General features: G+C 38.4%; 2 protein-coding genes across 2 annotated transcripts in view; both read right to left on the reverse strand.

Moving 5' to 3' along the window:
- Positions 1-361: 361 nt before the first annotated feature.
- On the reverse strand, positions 362-11,853 carry SLFN11 (schlafen family member 11). Its single transcript, XM_074190095.1, is given in 8 exon segments — positions 362-1,059; positions 1,061-1,469; positions 2,222-2,948; positions 8,005-8,133; positions 10,658-11,227; positions 11,230-11,551; positions 11,553-11,680; positions 11,841-11,853. Coding segments are annotated over 8 exon segments (2,712 nt in total). The 3' UTR covers positions 362-645.
- A 10,582-nt stretch (positions 11,854-22,435) lies between these two features.
- The window catches only part of UNC45B (unc-45 myosin chaperone B), a 28,610-nt gene continuing 25,013 nt past the window's right edge, over positions 22,436-26,032 (reverse strand). The window contains exons 19-20 of the mRNA XM_074188916.1: positions 24,044-24,199; positions 22,436-23,137 (exon numbers count right to left, since the gene is read on the reverse strand). Coding sequence (XP_074045017.1) covers positions 22,877-23,137; positions 24,044-24,199 — 417 coding nt within the window. The 3' untranslated portion in view covers positions 22,436-22,876. The remainder of the gene's footprint in view (positions 23,138-24,043; positions 24,200-26,032) is intronic.

The raw sequence follows: 26,032 nt of genomic DNA on the forward strand, positions 1-26,032 counted from the left end.
TCATCAGAGCCCCACCTCACCCAAATCCAATTCCTGGCATCACCTCCCTCATGTCATGGTCTTCTTTAAGAACAAAAAAGAAAACACGATCAGTAAATGATCTCCAGAATGGGACCAAATTCAGTCTATGGGAAAAATTGATGATACCTTTTGAGGATCCCATTTGCATCTTGGCATTCTATTGAAGTCATGAACTGGCCTTGATTCATTTGCAAGGGATTTCAAAATTATATCTTACTTTATTTTTCAATTAGGAAAAAAATCAACCTTTTCTCCTTAGCCTTCAGTAGGCATTTAATGAACAGTTGTTGGCTAACTGACTTTCTATTTCAGTTGAAAGGTGATTTCCTTATGGATATTCTTTTTATTTTCCTCCTTCTTATTTTGCTTAAACTTCTGTTGTTGTTTTTTTTTTGTTTCTTTTTGTTTTTTGCAAGGCAGTGGGGTTAGTGACTTGCCCAAGGTCACACAGCTAGGTGATTATTAAGTGTCTGAGTTCACATTTGAACTCAGCTCCTTCTGACTCCAGGGCTGATGCTCTATTCACTGCATCACCCAGATGTCCCAAGGTTCTGTGTTTATATGTTTCTCTTTATATAACATTGGAGAACTAAGCTCTATTGGACTTCTTGCGCAACACTGCATCTAATCCCACTCCATTAGGTCTTGCTCAACTACTGCATCGAATTTCATTCTATACAGTATATAGAGGTGTGTTACTGCTCTGGAGGCCAAACAGACCAAAAGATTGAGTGAAACATCTGGAAGGTTTGTAACAGGATGAAGTCCGAACACGATGTTCCTTTCTAATCCTGAAAAGCGCCTAATACTGTCAAGGATGATGCAACTGCCTTTTTCATTAGGATCAGTGCTGATCCTGAGTCCCCTGATTTTCTTAGTTGCTTGTTTTAATGGTTCTTTATAGTATTCTATATCCTTGCATGTGCTGACCAGAATGGCAATATCTTTGGAAGAATAACCCATTCGGAACAGTTTTTTGCGCTCTTCTGCCACATATGTCACAATCTCATCCACTGTCAAGTTCTCCCTAATCTCACAAGAAACCCTTAACCCCTGAAGACCAACATGCTTCATCCAGAATCTCCAAAAAGGCTGGATGGATACAAAATGGAGGATTTCTTTTGATCATTTCCATATTTTCTTTAATAAAGTCTGCTATAGGATCTGTGTTGCGGACTATTCTGGTGAGCTGTTCTCGGGGATACTGCTTAGAGATATTGGCAAGGCTGCTAAAATCTATATGACTAGTCTGAAAATAATCCAAGAAGATCCAAAGCATCCTGGGGGAACCCTCTCTTTCCTGAGTGATCATCTTGGCCTTCACATACCAGGACTCCTCTTTCTGGCAGAAATTCTGAGCTTCGTCAATGATAATGTGCTTAATTTTCTCAAACTTGGATGGGGACAGGAAAGCTTTTCTTGTCACAGCTTCACAGATGTTTTTTGCTCTGTGGAAAATAAAAAGCCAGAGGATAGGGGAATATGGAGCAAAATCAACTCTCATCCAAAATCTATCTTTCTTTTCCTTCATCCTCTGCTTGCTATGTCCACACATTGGCATAAATTCCATTATGTCCACCTATTGAAATCCCTTCTTTGAGATGTTAGGGCAGCTAGGTGGTTCAATGGCTAAAGCACCAGTTTAGGGGGATTCGGGTTCAAATCTGACCTCAGACCCTTATTAAGCCTGGTCACCCTGGACAAGTCACTTAACCCCAATTACCTCCCCCCCCAAAATGATGTAATTCATTTGCCACCTCCTTTCTTCTAACCCACTCCTAAGTGCTCTCTCTCCCTCTTGAAATTTTACCAACCCCTCTGTGACTATAGAGTCACTGAGTATCTGTGACCACAATGTCCTTAGGAGAACACATACCTCCCATCCTGGCCAGCTCTCTTCCAACAACTCTCCATCTGTGCTAATGAAAGGAAGTGATGTGGGTATCAAATATGCATAAGTGGACTCCTAACACCTTGAATTTCCTAAAGCTGTCACCTTAGACTAGTTTAATTCATCTCCTTTCTCTTTCCTGTACTTGAAACATTTCCAGAAAACAGATAACAGGAGGGGTAAAAGAAGAGAAATAAAGGGCACTGACAATTTAAAATGAAAGAATCAGGTTCTGAATTACCACAGTCACTGCCTGAAATAGATTTTTTTTTTAATCATAAGACACGAGCTCAAGACATAGTGACTCACCTCACAAAATCCCTTAGGGGCTGATTTTCACAGATGTAGAGGATATCTTTTCCTTCACAGTTGAACACATTCTTGATTTTCTCTATGATCTTCATGGCTATAATTGTCTTTCCTGTTCCAGGGAAGCCATGGACAAACAATTCTGGAGTCTTACGAAGATTCTTTGAAACCACATTATACTATTCGACTGTGAGTAGGTTTAAAACCTCATAGCCAAGCCGGTCACTTAAAAAGAACCGGAAACTCAACAAGACTATGACCAGCGACTGCAGCAGACCTGTCATGTCCTCATCAATCACTTTGTAAGATGAAGGATAAATAATGGGCCAGCCTGAGCTTTTGGAGACCTCTGTATCACTTCCAGAGTTCAGGATCAGAATCTTGGGAATAATACAAACTCTCTCAATGTAACCACCAATGTTCACCAACTTCTGTTTTAACATAAGGGCAGTATGAATGGAATAGTCCTCTCCATCAGGAGATAGCTCCCTGAAGACGGTATACAGAACTGGGAAGCTATTGGCAGCTATTAGAAGAGCATCACAAAGGACTCTTGGATCCTCCTGTAAACCAATATCAACGGCCCAGCTTCTAGAAAATATCAGTATTCCTGGGGAACACTCTTCCTTATACACTTGTTTATTCATGAATTCTTCCAGTCCTTCATGCTCTGAGAAAAGCTCCTTGCAGAGGGAATCTGGGTGGTGTTTTATCTCTTCTGATGGTACTAGACATGGAAACAATGAGAATAAAGAGAACCACTCAAGTGTTTCAAGAGAAACATCATATACTTAGAGAATCCTGAAAGATCATCTAAAAAACTTTTAGAAAAAATTAGCAACTTTAGCAAAGTCACAGGATATAAAATAAACCCTAATAAATCCTCAGCATTTCTATATATGACTAGCAAGATACAGCAGTAAGACCTGGAAAGAAAAATCCCCTTCAAAATAACTTCAGATAATATAAACTACTTAGGAGTCTACCTTTCAGAAACTCTAGGAAAACAATTACAAAACACTTCTCTAACAAATAAAATCAGATCTAAAAAACTGGGCAAGTATCAACTGCTCATAGATAGGATAAGCTAATACAATAAAAATGGCAATTCTACCTAAATTAAATTACTTAGTGCCCTATCAATCAAAATTCCAAAAAATTACTTTAATGAGTTAAAAAAATTGTAAGTAAATTCATATGGAGAAATAAAAAGTCAAGAATTTTCAGGAATTTAATGAAAAAAGTGCAAAGGAAGGTAACTTAGCCCTACCAGATCAAAAATTATATTATAAAGCGTCAGTCATCAAAACTGTCTGGTATAGGCTAAGAAATAGAGTGGTGGACCAGTGGAATAAACTAGGTGCATTAGCAGGAAGTGATTATAGTAATCACTATTTGATAAACCCAAAGAATCCAACTTTTGAGATTAAAAACCCTCTTTGATAAAAACTGTTGGGAAAATTGAAAGTCAGTATGGCAGAAATTTGGATTAGACCAACACCTCACACCCTCTACCAAAATAAGATCAAAATGGATACAGGATTTCGACATAAAAAGACAACATTATAAGCAAACTAGGAGATCAAGGAATAGTTTATCTGTCAGATCTTTGGAAAGTGAAGCAGTTTATGACCAAGGAAGAGATAAAGAATATCATTAAAAACAAACTAGATAATTTTGATTACATTAAATTAAAAAGCTTTTGCGCAGACAAAATCACTATAACCAAGAGCAAAAGAAATGTAGCAAATTGGGAAACAATTTTTACAATTAATATTTCTGAAAAAGGACTCATTTCTAAAATATACAGAGAATTGAGTCAAATTTATTTTTTAAAAAAGCCATTCTCCAATTGACAAATAGTCAAAGGATATGCAAAGGCAATTTACAGATGAGGAAATCAAAGCAACCCATAGTCATATGAAAAATTGCACTAAATCATTACTTATTAGAGAAATGCAAATTAAAGCATCTCTGAGGTACTACCTCACACCTCTCTGATTGGCCAATATGACTAGAAAAGACAATGATGAATGTTGGAAGGGATGTGGGAAATCTGGGACACTAAATACATTGTTGGTGGAGCTGTGAACTGATCCAACCTTTCTGGAGAGCAATTTAGAATTACATCCAAAGGGCAACAAAAATGTTAATACCCTTTGATCCAGCAATACCATTCCTGGGTCTATACCCTGAAGAGATCATGAAAAAGGGTAAGAACATCACCTGTACAAAAATATTCACAGCAAGCCCTGTTTGTGGTGGCAAAGAATTGGAATTGAGTGAATGTCCATCAATTGGGGAATGGCTTAACAAACTGTGGTATATGTATGTCATAGAACACTACTGTTCTATTAGAAACCAGGAGGGATGGGAATTCAGAGAAGCCTGAAAGGATTTGGATGAACTGATGCTGAGCAAGATGAGCAGAACCAGAAGAACATTGTATACCCTAACAGCAACATGGGGTTGATGATCAATCTTAATGGACTTGTTCATTTCATCAGTGCAACAATCAGGGACGATTTTGGGGTATCTGCGATGGAGAATACCATCTGCACCCAGAGAAAGAATTGTGGAGTTTGAACCAAAAACTATTGCCTCTAATTTAAAAAAATAACAACAAAACATTATCTTATTATGTAATATTGCTATCTCTCATATTTTATTTTTTTTCCCTTAAGGATATGATTTCTCGGGGTGGCTAGGTGGCACAGTGGATAAAGCACGGGCCCTGGAGTCAGGAGTACCTGGGTTCAAATCTGGTCTCAGACACTTAATAATTACCTAGCTGTATGGCCTTGGGCAGGCCACTTAACCCCATCTGCCTTGCAAAAATTAAAAAAAAAAAAAGACTAACAGACTGCCTTCTATGGAAGGTGGGGGGAGGGAAGCGAGATTGGGGGGACATTTTAAAATTCAAAAATAAATAAATAAATAAATAAATAGAAATTTAACAAAAGAGAGAAACCTCAACATTTGAATCTTTTTCCAGTATCTTTCCTCAATGAGAACAGTGTCACGAATTGTATAAATAATTTCACCCTTCCCTCTCATTACTCTTTAGCTAGAAGGGATCCCTGAAGTCATTTCATTCAACCCCCTCATTTTATAGATGAGGAACTGAGCCCAAAGAGGTTGAGGAGTTTGCACAAAATTACCCAAGCAATAAGAGGAGCCAGAATTTGAACCTGTTAATTTCTGATACAGTACACTTGTGATTGTATCGCTCTCAGCATTGCCCAATTTCTAGCAAATGGAAAATGGGGTGGGAAGATCACCAGTGACCTTCTACTGCCCAATCTAATTTGAGGCAATGACTTAGGCTGACATTTTAATTATGTTTGAGGAAAATGTTAAAGTGTGTAAAGTTCTTTAAATTATAAGCTATACAGAGGTAATACTATGCAATGGGAAGAGTCCTGAGGCTGGAAAGAGACAACTTGAATTTGAGTCCTACTTTGGCCAATAGTTATGGGAAAACCATTTAGCCATTCTGGGTTTCAGTTTGTTCATCAGAAAAATGATAGGGTGGGGGGCAATTAGTAGTGCATTGGATGGAGCACCAGTCCTGGAGTCAGGAGGACCTGAGTTCGAATTCAACCTCAGACACTTACTAATTACCTAGCTGTGTGGCCTTGGGCAAGTCTCTTAACCCCATTGCCTTGCAAAAAAAAATGGTGGGGTGGCAGGAAGAAATAAACATTTATTAAGTACCCACCATGTGGCAGATACTTCACAAATACTATCTCATTTTATCTTCCCAAGAAACCTGGGAGGTAGCTGCCATTATTATCCTCATTTTATAGGATGAATTAACTGAGGAAAACAGAGATTAGGTGACTAGTCTAGAGTCACATGACTTGGGAGTATCTGAGGCTAGCTAAATTTGAACTCAGGACTTCCTAATTCCATTTCTAGCTCTCTATCCTCGGCACCACTTCATTGCCTTTAGAGACTTCTGTCTGACTCAGTTTCTGCATCTATAAAATGGAATGATAACAACTCTTACCTTACAAAGTGGCTGTGAGGATGGAATAATAATTGTAAAATGCTTTGCAAATCTTCAAGTGATATATAAAGGTTAGTTATCATTATTACTGTTATGGCTGCCAGGGACAATAATTATTCAGCAGACATTTTTCTGAAATCACACTCTAGGGATTTCAAAATGTACATTCAACATATCCATGATTTCACAGGCAAAAGTATATTTCCCTCATATAAACAGAATACAATTCCTTGATACATTAGTAGACTCAACTTCTTTTACTATTGAAAAAAAATCAGAACCTGTCTAATAAGTCTCTCTAAACGTAGGAGGCTGGTCATTGGCTTATAGCTGCCTGGTTGGCCATGAGACTCATAATCAAAGTTTCCCATTTAGGTTGGAACTACCAGAATGATCACTAGTTCATCCTTTCTTTGTCAGCCTTGGATCACTTCCATCCCAAGATTATCCATCAGAGACATACATAAGTAGAGGATAAAGGAATTATATTGGATACCATGATTTTAAGGAATATTTTTAAAACATCCCAGAATTCAATAGGAATATACCAATGAATAGAAAATATGTTTAAATATAATTTTTTTAAGGAGCACATTCAATTGAGAAATGCAGAATTTCTTCCCAACTTTATTTGTCAAGTATAATAATTTGCTAATATTTGAGAAGGCCAGCTGAGACAGCATCAAGGGTTCTGATAAATTCATAAGACTTTCAGAAGTTTATAAGAGGAACTGGGGATGCTCTGGATTACAGATCTCTGGAAAACACCCTCAGGGAGGACAATAACTATAATCCCTAAAAAAACTGTAGGAGAAAGAATAATATATTGATGGGAACAATTGGTCTCCCTGCTAGCACAAATTCTTATTTGTGCATGATTGTGGCAATAGAGGAAAACCAACATATTTATGAATTGAAGTGTTATTTACACTTCTAATATGAAAGCTATTCATTTGCTTGCTTTGAACAAAATACCTGTCTAGTTCAGTGGGATTTAATCCATTTTTATGTGTCCAGGACCTCTTTGGTAGGGTGTTGAAGTCTAAGGAAATTTTTTTAAATGCAGCTATTGGTTAGAGTTCTGAGTGCAGTTAGGAAGGCCTAAGTTCAAATCTTACTAGCTGTGTGACCCTGGGCAAGTCACTTAACCTCTTCTGCCTCAGTTTCCTATTAGTTAAAATGGGGACAGCACCTATCTCAGAGAGTTGTAATGAGGATCCATTGAGATAATAATTGTAAAGTATTTGGTATATAGTTAGTGCTACATAAGTGTTAGCTATTACTTATTATTATTAAAAGCACAAAATGAAGTATATAGGATTGCAAAGGAAATCAATTATGTTATATTGGAATAAGGATGACTTCTTTTGCCATTCAAAGTCATAAAACCCCGGAAATCTATTCACTGACTCCTTAGGGGTTTATGGGTACCAGAGTAACAGTCTCATCTAAAAAAGTTCCTATTAATAAACAAAAATATATTTTAATTTCCACAAATTAAATTTGCAACTTAAGATGCAACTTAATATTCTGCAATAGATCAGTAAGATTCTTATGGGATGAGAGCAATATGTAAGATAGCAAATTTCTTTGAAATAATTATGTCTCAAAAGAACAGAATTGAGAAAACCCTGATTCATTCATTTGGTTGCTACTCTCCCTTGTTTTTTGTGAGCAGCCATGTTTTATAGATCTATACGATCTCCAAATACATTGAACATCTAGATATATCCTTAAGAAGAATTCGATTTCTTAAACTTGGACTAATTACCTTGGAACAAATGTTTCTGAAGCTCCTCTTTATGTTCCAAGTCCTTCTGGCAATACACTGGTCTGCTGAGGGGAGGGCAATTGCCCAAGTTCAACTGAGAATCAAAGTTTTGATCCAGGAGTGAAAGATCTTAACAAAGAGAAAAAAAACCATTAGCCTTCTCTAGTCCCTTCCTCAAAGAATAATAGAATATCAGAGTTGGAAGCCATCTCAGGTCTAACACATCTGGATGAAGCATCCACCTTACAACGTGTGGTCAGTCAGCATTTGCTGGAAGATCCCAAATGAGTGAGAATATACTGTTGGGACACCTATCCAATTTCAAGATAGCTCCAATTCGGAAGTTTTTCCTTAGAGCAACCAGAAGTCATCTCTAGAGCTTCCATCTATTCATCTGGCTCTTGTCCTCTTGAGCTAAGAAGAAGAAATTGTTAATTAATCAATCCATGAATTTGATTATTTATGCTGATGATCCACAAATCTACTTATCTGGTCCTAACCTTTCTGCTGTCATCCAATTTCACATCTCTAACTATCTTGAACTGAATACCATGAGGACATCTCAAACCCAACATATCTCAAACTGATCCCCAAACCATCTCCTCTTCCTGACTTCCCTATGTAGAAGGTGGGTGCATCACCAGTGATCTTGACTTTTGTCTTGCCCCTGGACTCCAATGACTTTGGAGGAGAGTGAGACTGATGACTTAAATCCAATTCATTTGCTACATAAGACCTCAGCCTCAAATTGTCATTGGTCTTCTTTGAAAGTGAAGGATAGGAGGGGCGGCTAGGTGGCATAGTGGATAAAGCACCGGCCTTGGCGTCAGGAGTACCTGGGGGTTCAAATCTGGTCTCAGACACTTGATAATTACCTAGCTGTGTAGCCTTGGGCAAGCCACTTGACCCCATTTGCCTTGCAAAAACCTTAAAAAAAAAAGAAAGTGAAGGATAATTAACTGTTGAAGGTAACACCTGGTCACCCAGGCCTAGGTATAACCTTAACACCTAATGATCTCTCAGTCCCATGGTCAGTCTGTGTCCTCTGACACTGCCACTATCCTGATTCAGGCCCTTGACACATGGACTATTGTAATAGCTTGCCAGTTCATTCTTTACTCAGTTGCCAAAATCAACTTCCTAAAGTGCAGGTCTGACCATGTTCCTTCATTCTCAAAATTAGTAGCTCCTTATCATCTCCAGGATTAAATATGAAGTCTATTTGATGTTCAAAGTCCTTCATAATCTGGCCCTCTCTCATCTTTCCAGTCTTCTTATACTTTCTATTTCTCCCACATTTTCAGTCTAATGACACTGGCTTTCTTGCTCTTCCTTGAACAAGAAAATTTTTCTCTACTCTAATTTCATTGGCCATCTCCCATGTTTGTGTTTCTCTCCCTCCTATCTCTACTGCCTAGCTTCCTTCAAATTCCACCTAAAACCTGCCACCTACAATGTCTTTCTTAAGCCCCTGAATTCTAGTGCCTTTCTTCTATTGATTATTCCCATTTAATTCTTGTTATAAGATCAGGTCTAAAGGTCTTGAGTTCACCCTTTAAGAAAATCTGTAAGTTTTTATAGAACACACTCAGAAAAAATAGTGACAATAACAGTTAGTGTTTATATATCTGTATTCCCCAGTTTACTATAATTGGGCTCCTTTCCTAGGATTTCTGAATGTCTTAACTGAGAAATGTAATTCTAACTGAATCATTTATATTTTGACCCTAAAGTTTCAGTCACTACCTTGAGATTTTTAAGCCCACCCCATATCAACTATTTACTTAATAAAGAAAACTTTTTTATTTGAAAGAAAGGCTTTTAATAATTAAATTCATTATTAAATTTATTAAAATTGAAATGTCAGAGGAGCAGTTAGGCAGTTAGACTTGGAGTCAAGAGGATCTGAGTTCAAATGTAACCTCAGATGCTTACTAGCTGTGTGACCCTACACAAGTTACTTAATTTTGATTACCTCAATTTAAAAAAAATCCAAATATAGTGCTCTCACTACATTCTGCTTATTTACAGTGATCTTGCTCTGGGAGTAAACTAAGACATAAAATCTGATTTCATAAACTTGATTCCTTAGGGAGAATTGTAACTTCAAGAGGAATTTATAAAAAGAACCAGTAGTGCTCCTCCTTCCAAGTTCAAGACTGTTATCAGTTCTAAAAGAATAGCTAGGGGCAGGTAAGTGGCACAGTGGATAGAGCACCAGCCCTAGAGTCAAGAGGACCTGAGTTCAAATCCACCCACAGATACCTAATAATTACCTAGTTGTGTGACCTTGGGCAAATCACTTAACCCGTTGCCTTGGAGCTCTTACACTACAGATTTGCAGTGAGAAAGGTCCAAGTTCAAATCCTTACTCAGATATTTACTTAGCACTTACTTAACCATTCTCAGCCTCAGTTTCCTTAAGTTGGGAATAATGGCATCATTTATCTCATACAGTTATTATAGGCTTCAAGTGAGATGATATTTGTAAAGTGTTTTGTAAACCTTAAAGTGGTATGTAAGTGTCAGCTATTTTTAATTTTACTATTACTCTTCATGGACAAGTACAAAAGATTGAAAGAGTCAGTGGAGAACCATAGGAATATTCTGAAAAGGCAGTGAAGATGAGAAATAAATCTTTTCTTTTTCTTACCTAAGTCAGCATCCAATATCATGTTCATCCATTCCTTAGTTGATAATCTGTTTATACTCCCATCCTTCATAATCCATGAAATGGGGCTCTTTGAAAATACCACACAACAAAATGGCTCCACCCTGATGGCACAAACATAACCACAGAGTTTTCCATTTTCATACACTTCCAAAAATTTGATTCTATAACTGATCGAACACCCAGAAGAGCAGAAGTGGAAAACAGGCAATTTGTCTATCTTTCACTTTATTATTTTCCTCAAGGAGTCAGGTTTCACCTTTTCTGCCGAGAATCCCACAACCTTGCAACTGCCGTTCTCCACACCAATGAAGAGGTATCCTCCTTCTGTGTTGGCAAATGCTGAAATGAGCTTTGGTATGTTATCTTTTACATAGTCAACGATATGTTTGCTTGAGAATTCTTTATATTCTACTGTCAGTGATTCAGAAAATGGTAGCACTTCCCCTCTCTCAAGGTGATCTCTTTGGAATATGAAAGCAACAGGGTCCCTCTCCTCAATGTTAGGATTCAAAGTCTTTAATGTTCTTTTAGAGGGTGGTCCTTCTCCTCTATCACACTTTTTTTTTTATTTTTCAGGAAGTTAACAGCCACCATTGGGCTCATATTAATAGTTTGAGTACTGCTCCTTTTGAACAGAAACACACTCTGACTACAAATACGGGGTATGGTAGAGTTATTCTCAGGGGAAACTCCATTGCTCCATGATTTAACAAAAATCAAATAACATTGCCCTTGTGACAATATTGTGAAATGAGAGGGAAATTGGAAAGGATCAATTAAGCCCTTCAAGGCCTTTTCTAAATCCAGTCCCATCTCCATGTTCTTCCCAAGGTTATCTTTGTCATCCATTTCCATATAGATCACTCCTCCCCCCAGAGTTCAACAAACAACATGCAGCCATGATGATTTTGTTTCTTTCTTGTTTCCTCTGATTTTCTGTCAACCTTTCCCTGTTTTTTTCACCAAGAGTGACTCTTCCCACATCAATAACCAAGTCCACAGCTGATCACTCCACCTGTACATCCATATTCTTTCTCAAGGAGAAATAATTAAATTATGATCACCTGTTGAATGGAAAACATATAATTACACAGTGAATACAGCGATTATCTGACTTAGAGTCTCTTTCCCTGAGGAGATAGAGCATATTTCTGTTCTCTACTGTTGCCTTTCATGTGCCTACTTCCCTCCTTTCCAAACCAAAAGTAGCCAGTCAACCAATAAGCACTTATTAAGCATCTACAATTTGACAGAAACTGTGCTTAACAATGGGAATACAAAGAAATCAAAAATAACGCCTGCCTTCAAGGAGCTGACAGTTTGGGGAAACAATAGGCATGCAACCATGTACAAAAGAAGATGTAGAAATTGGAGATCATCTGAGTGAAGGCACTAAGATTAAGGAGGACTGGGAAAAGCTTATTTTTAATATTATATTTTATTTCCCTCATTATATGTTAAAACAATTTTTAAAAGTTTTAGTTTCCACACTATTGTTCTATTAGAAACCAGGAGGGATGGGAATTCAGGGAAGCCTGGAAGGATATGCATACACTGATGCTGAGTGAGATGAGCAGAACCAGAAAAACATTGTATACCCTAACAGCAACATGGGGGTGATGATCCACCTTGATGGACTTGCTCATTCCATCAGTGTAACAACCAGGGACAATTTGGGGCATCTGCAATGGAGAATACCATCTGTGTCCAGAGAAAGAATTGTGGAGTTTGAACAAAGACCATTACCTTTAATTTTTTTTTTTAGGGTTATTTTTTTGTAAGGCAAACGGGGTTAAGTGGCTTGCCCAAGGCCACACAGCTAGATAATTATTAAGTGTCTGAGACCAGATTTGAACCCAGGTACTCCTGACTCCAGGGCCGGTACTTTATCCACTATGCCACCTAGCCACCCCTGTTACCTTTAATTTAAAAAAAAAAGTTATCTTATTATGTAATTTTGCTATCTCTTATACTTTATTTTTTTTTCTTAATGATATGATCTCTCTCTCATCACATTTGACTTAGATCAGTGTATATCATGGAATCAATGTAAAGACTAACAGGCTGCCTTCTGTAGGGGATGGGAGGAGGGAAGCAAGATTAGGGGGGAAAAATGTAAAATTCAAAATAAATAAATCAATTTAATTTTTAAAGAAGAGAAAAAAAGATTTTAGGTTCCAAATTCTAAACCTCCCTTCTCCTCCCCCTTTCCTAAAACAGTAAGCAATTGGATATAGCTTACATATGTATAATCATGTAAAACATTTCCAAATTGGTTGTTTTGTACAAGACAGAGGAAGAAAGAAAAAAATGAAAGGAAGGAAGGAAGGAAGGAAGGAAGGAAGGAAGGAAGGAAGGAAGGAAGGAAGGAAGGAAGGAAGGAAAAGAAAAAGAGCATGCTTTGGTTTATTTTCAGAACTTTTCCTGGAAGCGGATAGCATGCTTCTTCATGAATCCTTTGGGATTGTCTTGGATCATTGTATTACTGAGAATAATTAACTCATTCACAGTTCTTCATCATACAATATTGTTGTTAATATGTATAGCATTCCGGGGCAGCTAGGTGGCGCAGTGGATAAAGCACCAGCCCTGGAGTCAGGAGTACCTGGGTTTAAATCTGGTCTCAGACACTTAATAATTGCCTGGCTGTGTGGCCTTGGGCAAGCCATTTAACCCCATTTGCCTTGCAAAAACCTAAAAAAAAAAATGTATAGCATTCTCCTGGTTCTGCTCACTCAACTTTGCATCACTTCATATAAGTCTTTCCAAGTTTTTCTGAAATCATCCTGCCTGTCTTATAGCATAATAATATTCCATTACAATCATATACCTCACCTTCTTTAGCTATCCCCTCAATTTCCAGATCTTAGTCACCACAAAAAGAGCTTTCATATTTTTTGTACATGTAGGTACATTCCTCCCAATACCTTTTGGTGTCTTTGGGTTATAGATCCAGAAGTGGTATTTCTGGGTCAAAGAATATAGACATAGTTCCTTTGGATGTAGTTCCAAATTGTTCCCCAGAATGGTTGGATAAGTTTAAAACTCCACCAACAGTTCATTAGTGTTCCAATTCTCCCATGTCCCCTCCAAAATTCAACATTTTCCTTATGTCATATTTGCCACTCTGATAGATGTGAAGGACTACCTCAAAGTTACATTTCTCTAATCAATAGCAATTTAGAGTATTTTTCATATGACTTAAGATAGCTTTGATTCCTTTGTCTGAAAACTCCTTTGACCATTTAGCAACTGGCAATGACTTGTAATTTTGTAAATTTGAATCAGATCTCTACATATTTGAGAAATGAGACCTTTATCTGAGATACTTGTCATAAAAAAAGTTTGAAAAAGGCTTCTTGAAGAAGAAGGACTTGAAAGATTTGAAGAAAATCAGAGGAACCAGGAGGAAAAGATGAAGAGGGGAAGCATTTTGGGGAGTGGGGAACATCCAATGAAGATATCTGAAGTCAGGAAATGGATATCTTGTTTGAGGAATAGCAAGATCAGTCTAACTGGACTGTAGAGCTTGTGCTGGGGAGTCAGGTGTAAGAAGACTGGAAAGGTAGAAAGGACTAGGTTGTGAAAGGCTTTAAACACCAACTGAGGATTTTAGATTTGATCCTGGAGGTGATAGGGAGTCAAAGAAGTCTGTTGAATGGAGGACGGGTGTGGAGATAATGGGTCAGATCTTGACTTCAGGTAAATTGCTAACAGTTGAGTAGAGAATGGATTGGAGTACAAAGAGATTTGAGGTGGGGAGATCAATCATCAGGCTATTGTCATAGTCTGGGCATGAGATGATGAGGACTTGTACCAGGAGAATGGGTAGTGTCAAGGAAGAAAAGGAAGTAGAGAAAAGAGATGTTACCAAAGCAAGATTGACAGAATTTGGCAATAGATTAGATATGGATGGTGAAAGAGTATGAGCTGAGGATGATACCTAGTTTGCAAGCTTGGGCAACCTGGAGTATAGTGAAAGGGAGAAGATTTTGGGGAAAAGATAAGGAGATCTACACTGTACATGTTGAATTTAAAATATCTACAAGACATATCTCCAAGTTGAAGACATCTGAATGACAGAGAGGCAAGCTTAGAGGTCAACAGAGGGATTAGGGGCTGGATAAGTGGATATGAGGATCAACAGCATCCAAAGGAGTGGATGAGATTATCAAGAGAAAGAGCAGAGAGGGAGAAGAAAAGAGGTCCCTAGAGATCTGAGAGATACCCAGTTTTAATGGGCATAACCTAATCAAAGATTTAGCAAAGGAGAATGAGAAGGATCAATCAGACAGGAGAACTAAGAGAGAGTGGTTTCCCAAAACCCTAGAGAAGGGGAAGATAGGTGGTACAGTAGATAGAGCCCCAGCCTTCAATTCAGGAAGATCTGAGTTCAAATGTGACCTCAGACACTTGATACTTACTAGCAGTGTGACCTTGGGCAAGTCACTTAACCCCATTGCCTTGCAAGGACACCACCACCACCAACAAGAACAAAAATGAACCTAGAGAGAAGAGAGTATCAAGGAAAGGGTGATCAATAGTATGAGGGGAAAGACATGAATGAAGAAAAAATTCCTTTAGATTTGACAGTTAAGAGATTGTTAGTAAATTTAAAGAGATCAATTTTGTTCAGATTATGAAGTTCAAAACCAAATTATAGAGTTAAGAAAAAAGTGAGAGGAAAGGCTGAAGAGACCTTCTCAAGTGATTTGACCATTAAGGGAAGAGAGACATGGGATGATAACTAAAGATGATGTAACGATATGGAATTTAAATGCATAGTTGTAGGCATGATTAAAGAAATAAGTAGACAAAAAATGATTGAAGATGGATGAGAGAGTGAGGATGATAAAAGGAGTAATCTCCTGGAGAAGACAATGGAATAGGATCATTTGTACAAGGAAATAGCTTTGCTTCGCCAAAGAGAAAGGGTATCCTTCTCTATGAGATAGGAGAGAAGGAGAAGATAGTTTGTAGAAAGCACCTGGAGGTAGGAGATTAGGAAGAAGAGAGAAAGGTGAACACTCAAAGGATGGATTCAATTTTTTCAGAGAAATATGAGACACAGTTCTCAGCTGAAAGGGTGTGGGAAAGAAGAGACATGGAATATTTGGCTTGGGATAAAAAGGTTTGGAAGTGTTAATATGTAGAGAAGGATAGAGAGTTCATAAGGGAGATTATAGAAAGGTTGCCTAGCAGCAATGAGGCCTTAAATGAGGCTCTGTAACATAAATTTCTAGTGAATCCAGTTAGAACAGTTAAGTGAATTTTTTTCACCTTCATTTAGCAGTGGGTGATAGATGTGACCTAAGACTAAGGCTTGGCAGGACATAATCAGCAACAGGACTCAAGTACTTTCTTGAGAGAGAAGAAAGCAAAGGACTCAAGAAAAGAGGATTGTATAGAGTTGAATTGGTTTACCAAGCGGTCAAGTGAGGAGAGTGTAGCTAGTGCTAGGGTGATAGCTTAGGAAAGAACTGGGAGTCAAAGGACTGGAGACCACACAGGGTCTGGCATTGCAAGGCTGAGGGAGAATGAACAAGAGATTATTATCAGATAAAGGCATTTAAAAATTCATGAGGGGCAGCTAGATAGCAGAGTGGATAGAGGACTGACCCAGGAATCAGGAGGACCTGAATTCAAATTTGACCTCAGACTCTTTTTTTTTTGACCTCAGACTCTTTTTTTTTAACCTCAGACTCTTAATATTTATCTATCTGTGTGACCTTGAACAAGTCACTTAACTCCATTGTCTTGTGAAAGAAAGAAAGAAAGAAAGAAAGAAAGAAAGAAAGAAAGAAAGAAAGAAAGAAAGAAAGAAATGAATGATGGCAGCTGAGAATTCAGAATAACTGAGACTGGGGAATTTGTTCATCTTTGAGGAATGAGTTAAGGTAGGTAAACAATATTCCTAGGACTCGTATTAGAGTCCTTTCAGATTCTTTGGGAAGTTCTGATGTAATGACAAGGAGGAGAGCTGAAGGAATGGTGTTACTACTTCCCTTTCTCTGCCCTCTAGAAGAAACCTGGCAGGTACGAAATGAAATCCATACCTGAAAATTTAGGACACTTAGAGCTCAGGCAAATAGTGACTAGTAAATGGCAAAACTGAGAACATTGTGGATACAAGTTCTCCTCCCCCTAAATTTTCAGTCTGTTACAAACTTTTATTTTTTAGGTTTGGACAAGGTGATGTATCCTTTTTTCCCCCCTTAAAGTATGAAACACTTCCTGTAGGAAAGCTAGCTGTCTGAGGGAAATAAAAAAAGAGCTACAACAGCTGTTCTGAGTTTGGTTTCATTTTGTGTCTGAAGAATAAGACAGACTGTTAAATCTGTGCTAATGTAATGCAAATGATGAAAGTCTCCAGGAGGGATTTTGCAGCTGATAAGTTATGAAAATTCACATTCAACCTTCTAGGTCATAGAACTACTTTGTCATTAGCTGTTCAGTCTTTGATAAGTTATATGACTCTTGCTAAACCTGTTTTGTGTAAAATAAGGAGGTTGAGCTAGATGATCTCATGGGTCCCTGCAGTTCTATTTGAAGTAAATAAAATTCTTCAGTTTTTATCTACTTGTATATCCCAAATTTCCAAATATTAAAAATTCAATTTGTGGAATATTTTGGGTCGAAAATACATAGATTCTATCATTCTATCATTAAAGTGTTGAAGATAATTATATCTGAATAGTTGAGTTTTCAGTAATAGTATAAAAATAACCTAGCATTTAAATCTTGTAGCAGAAAAAATTTCTCTGATAAAGGGCATTATAGGAACACACTTATCTGGAGGAAAGCTCCCTGTTGGATTAGAAAGAGCCCTGAACAGGAAGGTTCAGGTTCCAAGTTTTTTCATTTACCCATGATTTTTAGGAAGTTACTGTTTCTAGTCTATCTGTAAAATGGGGACAACCCCATCAACCTTGCCTTCCTCTTGGGAATGTTATGGGGAGCCAATAAAGTGAGATCATATAAAAATGCTTTGAAAACCTTAAGACTCAATATAAATGAAAGGAATTATTGTTTGTATAGACATTTCTGCCTTTTAAGCTGGTTATAAATATTCTACTCAGGTTTCTAGGTGGCAAAGTGGATAGAGCTCAGGGCTGAAGTCTGGAAGACAAATCAAATCTCAGACACTTACTGTTTGCCTCAATTTCCCCATCTGTAAAATGAGCTGGAAAAGGAAATGGCAAACTTCTTTGGCATCTTTGCCAAGAAAACCCCAAAATGGTTTCACACAGAGTTAGACATGACTGAAACAACTTTACAACGACAAATGTTGTATTCAAAGTCCTGGTTCGTCCATCTGCAGTGCCCCAAGGAATGAAACTTCTGCCTACTACTCTGCACTCAAAGAGAGTAAAATTCCAATACTATCTTTGAAGCAGCATTTTGGATTTGGTCAGTGTTTTTCTACTGATGAAGCTTTGAATTGCTTTTTTTGTTTAATTATCATTGAAATTCTATCAGCTGGGATAAACTTTAACTCAAATCCTAGAAAGTAGTTGTATAACCCTGGGAAAGTTGTTAAATTTGACTCAGTCTGCTCTATAAAATGGAGAGAAGGATAGCATCTATCTTTCAGAGTGTTGTGAGAATCAACAGAGTTAATATATGTAAAGTATATTGCAAGACTTAAATATTCATAAATATGTATAAATGTTTTACATATAAATTATTTACTGTATCTAATAAATATAAATGAATGTTCTATAACATATAAATGTTATATCATGTTATTCATATATCTGTATATAGCTATATATGGACAGACATCTATACATGTATTATGTATATTCATATATACATTTATGTAATATTATATAAATGTTAGCATCCACAGACATAGTTTTCAATTTAATCAGCAATCAGAAGACAGAACCAAGATATTGGAGGAAAGGCAGGGACTCTCCCCAGCCCTCCCCCAAACCCCACCAAATGCCTTTAAATAATAACTCTATCTGTATTCTAGAATAACTGAACCCACAAAAAGCTGAAGTTCCAGTCCAAGACTATTTAAGAAGGTGGACAGGAAAGACCGGTTGCACCTGGGTGAGAAAGGAACCGAGACCACACCTATGTATTGCAGGCCAGCTAGGTAGCGGCCTCCAGGTGACTAAACAGCTGCAGTTTGGGGAGTTTTCTGACTTCTCAGCCCACAGAGAATAAAAGGGATGGATGGTGGGTTAGGAGACTGACAGGAGTCCCTTTGCTGGGGAACAAGGGGCCTGGTCACAGATCCAGGGCAGATAATAGTGTGGTGGCTCCCAATCCTGCCTAGGTAACATTACCTTGGAAGAGATATAAACTTACAGGTTCCCAGGATTACTTCTGAGTATGAATAATTTAGGTTTTCTCAGTTATACAATGATCCAAGACAGTTCTATAAGACTTATTTTTTTTTTAGATTTTTCAAGGCAATGGGGTTAAGTGGCTTGCCCGAGGCCACATGGCTAGGTAATTATTAAGTGTCTGAGGTCAGATTTGAACCCAGGTACTCCTGACTCCAGGGCCGGTGCTTTATCCACTGCACCACCTAGCCACCCAGGTCCTCTTGATTCTAAGGCCAGTATTCTACCCACCGAGTCACCCAGCTGCCCTACTTGCCTTCATAATGGAGGGAAAGAAGAGAGGGAGCAAATATGGAAATTTTAAAGAAAAAATGTTAGAATTGTTTTGACACGTCTATTAAATAAGATTAAAATAAACTAAATCAGCATTATTATTAACATTTTCTTCATCATTTTCAAAGTCTAGACAGTCTACAAAATAATAAATCAAACTGATTTGTAGTCTGTGCCCATTTTCAAAATGATAATAAATTCTCACACTGAAAATTTAGTACTCTGGAACTGGCAAAAGTTGGTTCAAGATTAAGATGCCTTTTCCAAAAGCAACGACTTATGGTAGAAAATAATGGGGGGGGATGGGAAATTTGAACTTAAAAGATCTGAATTCCCATTGAATCTGTGAGACCATCACCAAATCTCTTCCTCTCTCTAGGTTCCAGTTTCCTCTGTAAAAATAAGGGGGACAGATTCCCTCCCAGAAAACAGAACTTCTTAACCAGGAGTCTGTATATTTTTTTATGACTGATAGACAGATAGATATAGATGATATAGATACTACAGTCATATATTATATAGATATTGTATATATATATATATATGATACTGTATTTCAATGTGCTTTGTAATTATCCTTTGTAATCCCTTGTAATCTTGTAATCTTATCCTTTTATCTTATAAATTTAAGAAGATTATTCTGAGAAGGGATTCCCCCACATGGCCACTATAGAAAGAAAGTTAAGAATCTCTGCCATAGTCAAAGGTTTCTAAATCTCTCAGCTCTAGGTCCCAAGAGAAGAGCTCAGTTTCATTTCTGAGACCTCAAGAGTTCAAGGGCTAAAACACACTTACCTAGGAAAGTATAGAAATGACTTTCTCCTTCCTGTTCACTTTCCCCCGTCTGGCTCAGAGTAGAACCTATGGTTCTGTCAGTTGCAGGGGGGAAATGGCTCTTTTATATCTCAAATGCCCGCCAAAATGACTTCCATCACTGCCAAGTTTACTGAGACCGCCCCTCTGCTAACTGGGGGAAAAAACCAATCCATGACATCATTCTTATCAACCACATAAGAAATCTGAGCTTCTTAAAGCAGTACTAACTAGAAAGAACCTGATGGAGATTGGCTGAAATATGACTGATGAAAAGGTTCTCACCATTAGAAAGGTGGGTTTTCCAGAGGAGCAAAGGTCATTCTCATGTCTCTACCATTGCTTAGAGAGAATACATCTCAAGATCAGCCAATGTTCTAACCAATTCCTGTGGTCACCAATTCCTCCCCTCTGCCTTTATAGATTCTCCACACACACACACACACACACACACACACACACACACACACACACACACACACACACACACACACACTGGTCCCCTTCCACCTACCTAGTGGATGATGCCAAGGTTGACAAAAGAGAAACTGGTTAAAAGGGTAATTGTTGTTCACTCCGTTTTGTGTTGTCTGACTCATCATGACTCCTTTTGCCATTTTCTTGGCAAAGGTTTGACATTTTCACAGGGATTATTAAACTCTGATGGGAAGCCAGAATTTACAAGGTAGAAAATGAAAGATTTTTGCTAACAGCTACAAGATTTTTAAAAAGGCAGACAATTGAAAAGAGTTAACTTGCTCTAATTCCTGCTAAAGGACTGACTCCGGAGACAAGGCACAGTCTCTCTCCAATAAGTGATTTAAAAAAAAAACTACAGAGGATTTTTTTGAGGTAGTAACCTGCTTCCTTCATTCACCTTTAAAAACTTTCTCTCTGTTCATAAACCTTGAGGGAAAAATTCTCTCCAGTTGGGCGCTTTTTTTATCTTAGAATGGATTGAAAGTCTCTTCAGCTTTGAGATATTGGAAAGAAGTAAAATCTCCCAGAATTCTGGAATTTGGCTATGAGGGAGCAAAACATTGGAAGGAAATGTTTCAAGACAAATGAAACTAAGATTTCTCTGCCTTTCTTGTATTCATTCCCTTGGTTTTCCCCACAAAAAGTGGAAAAGTTAAGAAGTTTGCTTTCTGGTGAAGAGGAAGAATTCCTTTAACATTTAGGACTAAATGAGGAGCTAGAGTCAGGAAGATTTATCTTTCTGAATTCAAATCTGACCTCAGAAGATTACTTACTATCTGTGAGACTATGGATTAGTCACTTAATTCTGTTTGCCTCAATTTCCTTGTCTGTCAAATGAACTGGAGAAGGAAATGGCAAGCTACTTCAGGGTCTCTGCCAAGAAACCCCTAATGGGGTCAGGAAAAGCTGGATGTGATTGAACAACAATAACTTCCAAATTCTGTGATTTAATAATGGGACCCCTTAATGCTATCATTTTTGTCCTTTTTGAGTTGGCTTGTCTTTGCTTTTGCTAAGCCCTCGTGATTTACTATGCACTGAGGCAGTGCCGTACAGTATATATAGCACAAGGAACAGCTGGGTCCAAGTTGAAGCTCTGCCGCTTAACTACTGCATGTGACCTTGGACACATCTGTAAAATGGGCGTGATTATAATTACACTATACGCTATAATTATAATAGAATAAGCTTCTTTAAGTCGCTCTGTGAAAATTAAATGAGCTGAAGTACAGTGAGTGCTTTAAAACTAACTCTTGAAAAAGAAATGTGAACTAACTCTTGAATAATAAATGTGAACTGCTATCATTATCATCCTGGTTCAGAGCAGGGAATGGATATATATATATATATATATATATATATATATATGCATATACATGTAGAATGTAGTCAATTGAAATTGGTGGGTTTTATTATACCATCATTTTTTTTCAAAAATAAATTTTGTTGCTATATTTTGTTTTTACATTAAGACATCTTTCAATTGTTCAATTGTCATAGTAGTCAGAATAAAATACTAAGGTGTCAAATCATGTCTCATCCTATTGGAAAAAAAAATAACCAGGAGTCTACGAAAAGTCAATTTGGGCTCTGAACTGAAGGATCTGACTGGGAATCCTGCTTGCCATTACTCCTTAGGTGTTTTTGGGCAAGGGACTTCACTTCTCCAGGTATCAGTTTCTTCATCTGTAATTTGAAGTGGATACCATGGATGTCTTCTATATTTCTTTCTAGACCTAGAGTTATTGTGCTGTGGACTGTCATTGGGAAAGAGCCTAAGACAAGACCAGTGAGCTGCCCTAGATGGAGAGCACAAGAAAGATGGATTCCATTTTGTCCAAAAACAAAAGCATTCATCTTTATTTAAACAAATTTATCATGTTCTTTGCCAGCTCCAAACTTACACACTTCATTTGCAAATATAGAACAAAAAACTCAACCAATTTCCTGATTTCTGGAGTTGATGGAGAAGAGCCTATTACCTTTCTCCAATTATTCCTCTCTGTCCCCTGTAAGAAGGGAGATATCTTTTCAGATAGCCCAGTGGTAAGAAGTGGTGGGGTGGCACTGGGTCAGCCAGGACTTCTTGGGGGTGCATGGTGCCAATGGGGTACAGCTCAGAACGTAAAGATGAAAATATTCAAGATACCATTTTCTCATTGATGATAGGAATGAGAACCTGGTCTCCACTGCCAGCTGATACAGGGGCCCCCAATCTAGTCCCATACCCAGGACATGAGCCCCAGTGACCACCCTCCTCCTGGTCCCTGTCCTAAGAGAAGGGTTTGATGAAGCCATAGTCCATACATTTGATGAGGCAGTCCCTGGCAACCTCCACCACCTGTTTTCTCTTCTCATCTGGCTCCTGTTTGCCCACAAAGGTCAGAATCTCCAGAAGCTCACTCTCCACCAGCTTCTTGGCCAGCTCCTGGTCAGCTGCCAGCAGGTTGAAGGCAATGACAAGGCCCCGGTGTTGGACTGATAGACGGTCATGAAGGCAGAGACGTTGCAATATCTCCAGCCACTGGGATGTCTGGAAGGAGAGCACCCCACCCCCCAAAGGGATTGGGGTAACACTGTTTACTTAACTGGGAAAAATAAAGGAGGACCTATAGACCCCAGTCAAGTCTGAATAAATTCTAAACTCTCAGAGAATAAGGGTTGTGACTATGACACCCAACAACTGAAGTAATCAATACCAAATAAAGTTCTTGGATCAGAGAATAAAGTCATTCTTCTGAACAGAGGTTGGGCCAGATAAAGCCCAGTGAGAGATCTGAGAATAGTTCTCCACATTCTCCACTCTCCCCATATCACAGATAGGAAAGCCAAGTCCCAGGGAAGTAAGGGTATTTATCAGAGTTCACACAGTGAACCAGAAGGGCAGCAGAAGGATCTCCCCTCTGAAGGTTCAGGCCTTGTCTCCTTTTTATCCCCTACATAATTTCCTTGCTTCTGTCTATCCAGATGCCCCAGATGTGGGGGTGGGTGTTGGGGGAATAGGGTAGCTTCCACCCTCCTAGGTCCTACTTCATCTTCATTGGCTTCTTCTATTGTCAGCTCCAATGGTACCATACAAATAACACCCTTCTCTGAGCCCAAGGGCTCCCCAAAAGTCAGAGTCCAGGCTGGGAAGAGGACCAGCAGTCTGAGTGTCTATCCCGAACTCTTCTGTGGCCACAGTATACTAAGTAGAGAGTCCATGCAGTACAGTGGAAATGGTGCTGGGTTTGGAGTCAGAAAACCTGAGTTTGAATTCTGCTCTACACTTTCTACCTGTATGACCTCAAGTGACTTCCTTCACCAATCTGGGTCTTAGTTTCCTTATCTGTAAAAATGAGAGACTATGTCTAGGTCCCTTTGGTTCTAGGAACCCAAGGGAACAGAGTGGAATCAGGAAGGCCCCTGCAGCTGAGTTGTCCACCTCCCATTTGCTTACCACTTGGGTCATTTTGTGACAGAGCTTCTTATGGGCAGCAGTCAACATGGCCAAGGCTCCGGCTGCTGCATTCTGGACCTTGTCATCATCCTCCCCGCACAGTAGGACCACCAGCTTCAGTCGGTCATTCCCATCAGCCAGGAACCGTTCCTGCACCTGCCAAGGATGGGGAGAGGGGAAGAGGTAAAATACCCACAGAAAACCACCCACTGAACTGCGCTACAGGTGTGACAGAATCATTTATACTAGCCAGCGATACAACTGTTGGGCACTGGACCCCAAGGCAGAACAAGAGAGAGGCAATGCTCCATATACTCCTAAAGTGGTCAATGTTATATTGCTTTGCTTATAAATGTTCTTATTTGTTGCAAATTAAGTTTCTTCCTGTGCCTGTGCCATTTATTAAATAATAACATTACATTTTTGGTAAAGTTAAATATAAAGCATTTAATAAAAAAATTTAAACTAACAACAGATTAAAGTTCTCTTAGAAGGGGTGAGCATTGGGAAATAACACTAATATAAAACAAACAAACAGCAACTTGCAAACAAAATGCTAAAAAAGCAACTAGGGAGGAAAGGGTGGGACCTGCATCCCTTTCCCATATCTAGCCTCTCTTCATTCAAGTAGACAGCCTAAACAGCACCGCTTTCAGAAGGCTTTACCTGATTTGTTAGGAAGTAGAGAATAAGCTCCCCTAGTTTCAACATGCCACCCCAAACATTATTATCCATAATAATGCAGGGGAGCAGAAACACAGAGAATCCCCAATAGAGCAAAATTCCAAGACAATTTATTTGCCTTTTGCAATCCATCCCAGAGGGTGATGGGACTAAGGAGAAGAGATCAAAGGTGTGCTAGATGGTAGGGGAAATTCAGCCTGGAATTAAACCTTTGAATCACACAATGATTTGCTATTATGAGCTGAATGACTGAATGACTTCCTCTCTCTCTAGATCTGTTTCCATATCTTTAAAATGAAATGTGTGAAGAAAGATCAAAAATGCAGAAGTCCTTTGAAGTCCTCTAATCTGCTCTACTCTATTTTGCAATTAGAGGCAGCAGTAGACTTGTCCTCAGTGAGACCTGAGTTTGACTTCTGCCCTAGGCACTCACTCCCTGTGGGACTACAAGTCACTTCCATAAAATGAGAATATAATGCCATCCAGTTCCTTGTTGTTTCAAAGATAAAATGAAATAATTTTTGTAAATCACTTAAATCCCTAGATAATGCTAATGATTGTTATCACAATTGAAGAAATGAAAATACAAAGAGACTGTAATTTTTCCAAGGTCATGTAGGCAGAGTCAAGATTTGAACCCAGACCCTTTGACTCTAAATTCAGTGCTCTTCTCTCTCTAATACCTCTTATTAGGATCTATCTACTTGACTGTAAGCTCCTTGAGGGCAAAAACTGTCCTCAGATGCTTACTTGTGTGATCCTGCGCAAATCACTTATCCACTATTTCCTTCACTTTCCTCTTCTGTAAAATAGGGATAATAAGAACACCTTCTCCCAAAAACCCTTGTTATGAGAGTCAAATGAATTAACAATTGTAAAGCAATTAGCACAGAACCTAACACAGAGGTCAGCACTATCACCATTATCACTATCATCACCATCATTATCACCATCATCCTCATCACTATTACCACCATCACCATTACTATCACTATCATCATCATCATCATCATCCTTATCACCATCATCACCATCATCATCACATTTTGATTCCTTTTGTACCTTAGTACATGTACCTTAGTACATCTCCAGCACATTATGGGTACTTAATAAAAAGTTTATTGATTGACTGATTGATAAGTCCTCCAGTTTTATGTCTCCTATTCCAGTGTGAATTATGTAATTCAGATTCTGGTCCCTTGTTCCTCGAGAGGAAAAAATCCATATGAGCATTGCGCCCGGGCATACTGTTTACAATGCCACCATGCCCTGTTAGTGACCTCTATGACCATTATTTAGTTAGTT

This window comes from Macrotis lagotis, chromosome 5 (assembly GCF_037893015.1).
Source record: "Macrotis lagotis isolate mMagLag1 chromosome 5, bilby.v1.9.chrom.fasta, whole genome shotgun sequence".
Taxonomy (NCBI): domain Eukaryota; kingdom Metazoa; phylum Chordata; class Mammalia; order Peramelemorphia; family Peramelidae; genus Macrotis; species Macrotis lagotis.